This window comes from Miscanthus floridulus, chromosome 11 (genome assembly GCF_019320115.1).
Source record: "Miscanthus floridulus cultivar M001 chromosome 11, ASM1932011v1, whole genome shotgun sequence".
Taxonomy (NCBI): Eukaryota; Viridiplantae; Streptophyta; class Magnoliopsida; order Poales; family Poaceae; genus Miscanthus; species Miscanthus floridulus.
Genome location: NC_089590.1, coordinates 1,876,328 through 1,881,911, shown reverse-complemented (window position 1 = coordinate 1,881,911; position 5,584 = coordinate 1,876,328). Strand labels below are relative to the sequence as shown.

General features: G+C 52.0%; 1 protein-coding gene across 1 annotated transcript; it reads left to right on the top strand.

Moving 5' to 3' along the window:
* The first annotated feature begins 419 nt into the window (after positions 1 to 419).
* On the top strand, positions 420 to 1,723 carry LOC136493227 (21 kDa protein-like). The gene has a single exon (XM_066489292.1). It carries the CDS (start codon positions 883 to 885, stop codon positions 1,510 to 1,512), a length of 630 nt encoding a protein of 209 aa, XP_066345389.1. The 5' UTR covers positions 420 to 882; the 3' UTR covers positions 1,513 to 1,723.
* The last annotated feature ends 3,861 nt before the right edge of the window (positions 1,724 to 5,584 follow it).

Below are 5,584 nucleotides of genomic sequence, written 5' to 3'. Positions count from 1 at the left end.
AACCTTTCCATCGATCACCATCATTCATCGGCAACCATCTTTACAAGCTGATTTTCATCGGCTATCAGCGTATACAGTAACTTTCCTCCTGCCGATTAGCCCACTCTGATCATTTTGACACGTGCAAAAAAACGGTGTCAACAATCACCCACAGAAAAATAAAAGATTCCAGTAGTGTAATCTGGACATGTTTCAGTAGCATCGCCGATGTTGCAGCACCAATATTGTAAATGTTTCAATAGTAATTCGAGCATGTTTCATTAGTACATTGCCGACGTTGCAGCGGTGGGCCCCAACGGTGTCCGTGCCGAAGCCAACATCCTCTACGCGCCGTCGCCGTCGCCCCCACCCGTCCTCTGTGTTGTCGCCGCACGCCTACCCCACCCTCTGTGTATTGTTGCCGCCCTCTCCCTCCCATTCAATTCTCTGCGCCGTTGTCGTGTCCTATCTTGCCCTCTGCGCATCATCGCCCAGTTCCATGTGGCGCCGCCTTCTGCGTGCTGCAGAGCTCCGCGTCGCCGGCGAGCTCCATTTTGCCGCCGAGATCCACTCCGTCCCGAAACGTGTGCACTCCTATCCTCTGCGCACCGCTGCCGCGCCCCACCCATCCTCTCCGTCACCGCCGGACCCGAGTGAAACAGAGCAGCCGCGGTAGTCGTTCCGTTTTCGTTAATAAGAGGGGGTTGTCTACGGAATTTGTGGGTCGAGGGTGGTCAAATTCCATCGCTTCCGGTTCCTCCAGGTCGTCGGTGCGTGGCGTTTCCATTACGGTTGGGTTGGCAGCAGGCACTTATTACCCAGGCAGCACCAGCGCACGCCAAGAAATTGAAAAGCAACCAACCAACGAGTAGTAAGACAGGGAAAGCACAGCATAGCACAGAGATGAGGCTCCCGCGCCGCCGCCACCTTGTCCTGCTCGCCCGCCTCGTGGTCCTCCTCGTCGTCGCCGCCTCCGCGTCGACGGATTCCGCCGCGGCGGTGTCCCCGGGCATGGCGGTGGACTTCGTGCGGCGGTCGTGCCTGTCGACGGAGTACCCACGCGTGTGCGAGAGCACGCTGGTGCCCTGCGCGGCGGGCGTGGGGCGCAGCCCGCGGCGGCTGGCGCGGGCGGCGCTGGTGGTGGGCGCCGACCGCGCGCGCAACTGCTCCGCCTACATCCACGGCGCCGACAGCGGCAGCGGCGGGGCGATGAAGGACTGCGCGGAGCTGGCGCGCGACGCGGAGGAGCGGCTGCGGCAGTCCGCGGCGGAGATGGAGCGGATGGGCCGCGCCGGCACGCCGCGCTTCGCCTGGTCCCTCAGCAACGTCCAGACCTGGGCCAGCGCCGCGCTCACAGATACCTCCACCTGCCTCGACTCCCTCGCGCAGCACCAGGCCCGCGGCGGTGGCAAGGACAGCGACGACGCCGTCAGGGTGAAGAGGAGGGTGGTGGCCGTCGCGCAGGCCACCAGCAACGCGCTCGTGCTCGTCAACAGGCTCCAGCCGGCGCCGCACCGGCAGAGGCTCCTGTGACTCTCGTAGCTGGAGCTAGCTACGGAAATCGTTGGTGATTCCTCGTCCTCCTCCATGTCGGATCTATCATATCCGCTGCATCTTCTCCTTCACCAATCGCCATGTATGTAGCATGTATGGACTACGGATTGGTCAGCTTCCTCGATTTTGTGGTTCTTGTTTGTCCGTCAGCTGTAACTATGCAACTGGGACTAGTGAGTGTTCAGGATTCTTCTTATGCTTAACTAAAATAACCAAAGCTGTGATTAGATTAGCCTAATAAATACGGCAACGTATCACGTGCAAACTAACTAACTAACCTGTATAAACTTAAAAACTATCTGTCAGGACCACTAGATGCTGATGCGATGAATGGAACGAGAGGTGGTATTTTTTTGCGCTTAAGTCCCCCACCCATCATCTTTTTTTTTTTGCGTTTAAGCCCTCTCACCTCATCCATTGGATTAGCATCGAGTGCTCATAATGGATAGTTTTCAAGTTTACACAGGTTAGTTAGTTTGCACTTGCCAATAAATACAACATCCCATCACAAAGTTAAGCTAAACATAGGAAGGGACGCAAAACTGAAACAAACCAGTGTTACAGTGCAGTGCTGCTCTGTTCTTCCACGTACGGCATGATGGGTTGGGGTCTTGATTGACAGTAGGAAAAGCATAGCTCTGTTCTTCTTCTTAACTGCTAAGGTAAGCTCAACATAGCAAGGGATGGAACAAACCAGTGTAGTGCTGCTCTGTTCTTCTTTTTAACTGCTATATACACGATGGGTTGGGTTTTGATTGGCAAGTCGGAATAACCCTTGCACCGTATATTTGTTTAATTTGCTGGTTTTAATGACGAACCGATGTACGTTGTGGGTAACTCTGCAGTCCTGTCACCTCACCACGATGTCAACTAACTGCAGCAAATTAAAGAGGAATTGGAATTAGCACATCGAAAAGAGTGAGGCCAAATTGGAGAAGGCTGCTTTCAAGTAGTCTTTCTTAAAGTAAAGAGCTAGGCCTTTATGCATCCATCAAAGGAATGCTCTCTTGTCAAGTTATGTGCTTTCTTATCTTGGTACCAGCACAATGATGTTTTAAATTCCTTTCCATATTTCGCTTGAGTGGCCTTTTCGGTTTCTTTGATTCGTTTCTCATTTCCTGTTGGTCCCGAGACCAAAAGAAAATGAAATAAAGAGTACTACTGATCTTTTATAGTACTATCGGATTTGTGCAAGTAAGCTAGTTTAATTTTGATCAAGTTTATGGTAAGCAGTATTAACATTTTTGTCTGTGAACTATTAAGAAAATAGATTTCATAACTAATTTAATGATTTTTATTTTGTATTATAAATGTTATGGCATTCCCAACCTACAAAATAGGGTTGTTCGTGGTTTCTATGTTCATTAATTAAGGGCTCAATTAAACAAATGATGATGTGGTATTGAAATTAACAAAGAGAGATGAGAAAATGATTTCTTAGATAAGAAACTATATCTACACGATAACCAAGATACAAATAGATGTAACCGATAGATAGATAGATAGATAGATAGATAGATAGATAGATAATAGAGGGATAAGATGTGATTGGACAAAAAATAATTTTAAAGAAGCTACCCATTAAAAATATGGTTTCTATGTATAGGGCCTACATGATTTAAGAGACTTAGAAACTTGTTGAGTTTTCTAGCACTGAGACTGCTCTCTTAATATTGTTTTTATAATGTCAGTTTTGACTCCTTAAAAAAGTGAGAATTACATCCTTTTATAGATAAAAAGATTATTATAAGAAGTGAAGAGGGGTAAACAATTAAATTAAGATTAAATACTGCCATAGAACACGGTACATGCATATATGCGTGGACCATCATCAATCAATCAGTCGTCCTATACACATGGAGCTCTGCCGAATACAGTTGTTGTTAACGTATGGTATGGCTAAGAGCAAGGATAGTAACCCAGCCGGCAGCCGGCTAAATATAATGCCAGGTGTGTTAACACCTTCACTAGTATAATGGCTTGGCTTTATCGGTGTGCCTGGGTACATGTGCATGACATGCAAAGAGCAGGCGCACAACGAATGAGATTCTTCGGTACAAAGCAAAACGCCAGTTTTCCGGTCACCGTCGGCTGGGAGCAGGCGTTTTTTATCTCGTGGGACGTGCTCAGCCGGGCGGTAAGCAAAGCACCAGCTCACGTCTCTCTCTTTCATTGTCTCTCATCCATGAAGGATTTTTCTGACGTGGACTCGTATACAGCCCGCTTATGTGGCTTTATTATACTTGCTCTTATGGGCGTGGTTGGTTGCGAGTCAGAGCACGCCACCGCCTACGCCTATTTGGCTGTCACACTCAAAAACAACTATGAAAAGATGTGGCCGTCGGCCGTTACAGTTATTTGACCAATCAAACATGTTACTTTTTTTTTTCTGTGGCGCCGACGTAGCATCGAACCAAACACGGCCTATATTTGGTATTCACCATATATTCTTTTCCTGCCGCTCGCACATGCATGCATGTCCACTCGTCCTCTCCCATCCGCTCACTCCGACTCGATTGCCTCGTCTGATCCCGTGCGCTCACACCCACGCGACCCGAGCCTGTCCACGTGACCCTTCGCATGCGACATGCGACATGCTCTCCAGCCTCGTCCGCTCGCTCGCCTGCTGTTGTTGTATCTTTTTTTGGTTTGCCCGATCACCGATAGGGATGGAGTCGCCCACCGCATTTCGACCTTGCGCGTACTAGGGCATCGGCGTTGACTTCACCGTCATCTACATCGACTGTGCGCCTTGGCCAAGGCTTGCCATGGCGAAGGGACGCCTTCCTAAGTTGCTTCTCGGTCATTCAGCCGGCACATCTATATATATCGTCGGTTCATTATCACCACCACAGATCGGGACGCCTCCGGTGACTTCTTCGATCGTCGCTGCACCTCGCACGTACTCGGTCCATAGAACTAACTATGCGCGATCCACCGGCTCCTGTGACGTCCATCACCGAGTTCTACACGCATCTTCTCCGAGCAACAGGGCTGCTGGCTTGTTGTTGTGTCGCCTCGTTAGGCCACAGCACCGCCGCCCGTGTTAGCTTCGCCGTTGCATCTACATCGCCGTCCCCTGTGCATCGGCGACTGTGCTGCGCAATCTCTGCCACGCCATGTGTCTGCACAAGGTCTTTGTCCTGCTGATCGGGTCTTCGAAATCGAGCCGCCGCTACCCACGCCGTCGCTGAGCCCTGCTCGTCGGCCGCCCCTCGAATCGCCGCTGAGCCTACTTACCGATGCACCCGTTCCCGCACTGCTTCTTCTTCGTCCAGCACAACCACGTCATCAGCGTCGTCATCTCGTTCCCACCTACTTCGTCTGCTTCGACAACCGCGTGTTGCGCCTTCTACCCCACTGCTCCGCGCGCCGCAACCGTCGTCGAGACCTTCTCTGCTGGTCCCTCAGACGCTAATGCATGGTTAGGGCCCTCTACCTTGTACGTCTGGTATTGGCAACACCGGTGCGTGCGTTCGTCCCTGACGTGTTGCCGGGTCTGGCAAACCCAGCCACGCCTCGGCTCAGGCGGCTTGACTGCATCGACTTCGGCATCGACCCTCCCGTTCCCACCCCGTCCGCCTCGATTGCGTCGTCACCTTTCTTCTACGTCCACGACTGCCTTGACTGCGTCGACTTCGGCATCGCCTCCTCCCATGACGACTGCCTCCACGCGTCTCCATCATCATCCTGGTGCCTCTTGTGCGCCTGCAGCTCCATCGACACGACAACCCGACAACAACTACGTGGACCTCGGCTACCTCCAGCACGGGCTTCTTCGAACACAGCAATTGCACCCTTCAGCTCGGCTACCTCGACATCGGCACCGAGGGCTATCATCTGCATGAGTCCTTGCCGGTTTTCTCTCTAGTCCCAGCGTCTACACTGCGCCAAGTTGTGACTGCGGGAGGGTGTTCGTTGACTTCTTCTCCAGTCTCACCGTCTGCAGCGCTCCCACTGTGACCACGGGGGCAGTGCCGGCCCTAAGGGGTGGGCAGGAGGTGCGACGACCGAGGCCCCTCGCGGGATGGGGGCCCAAGCCCAAGTATAT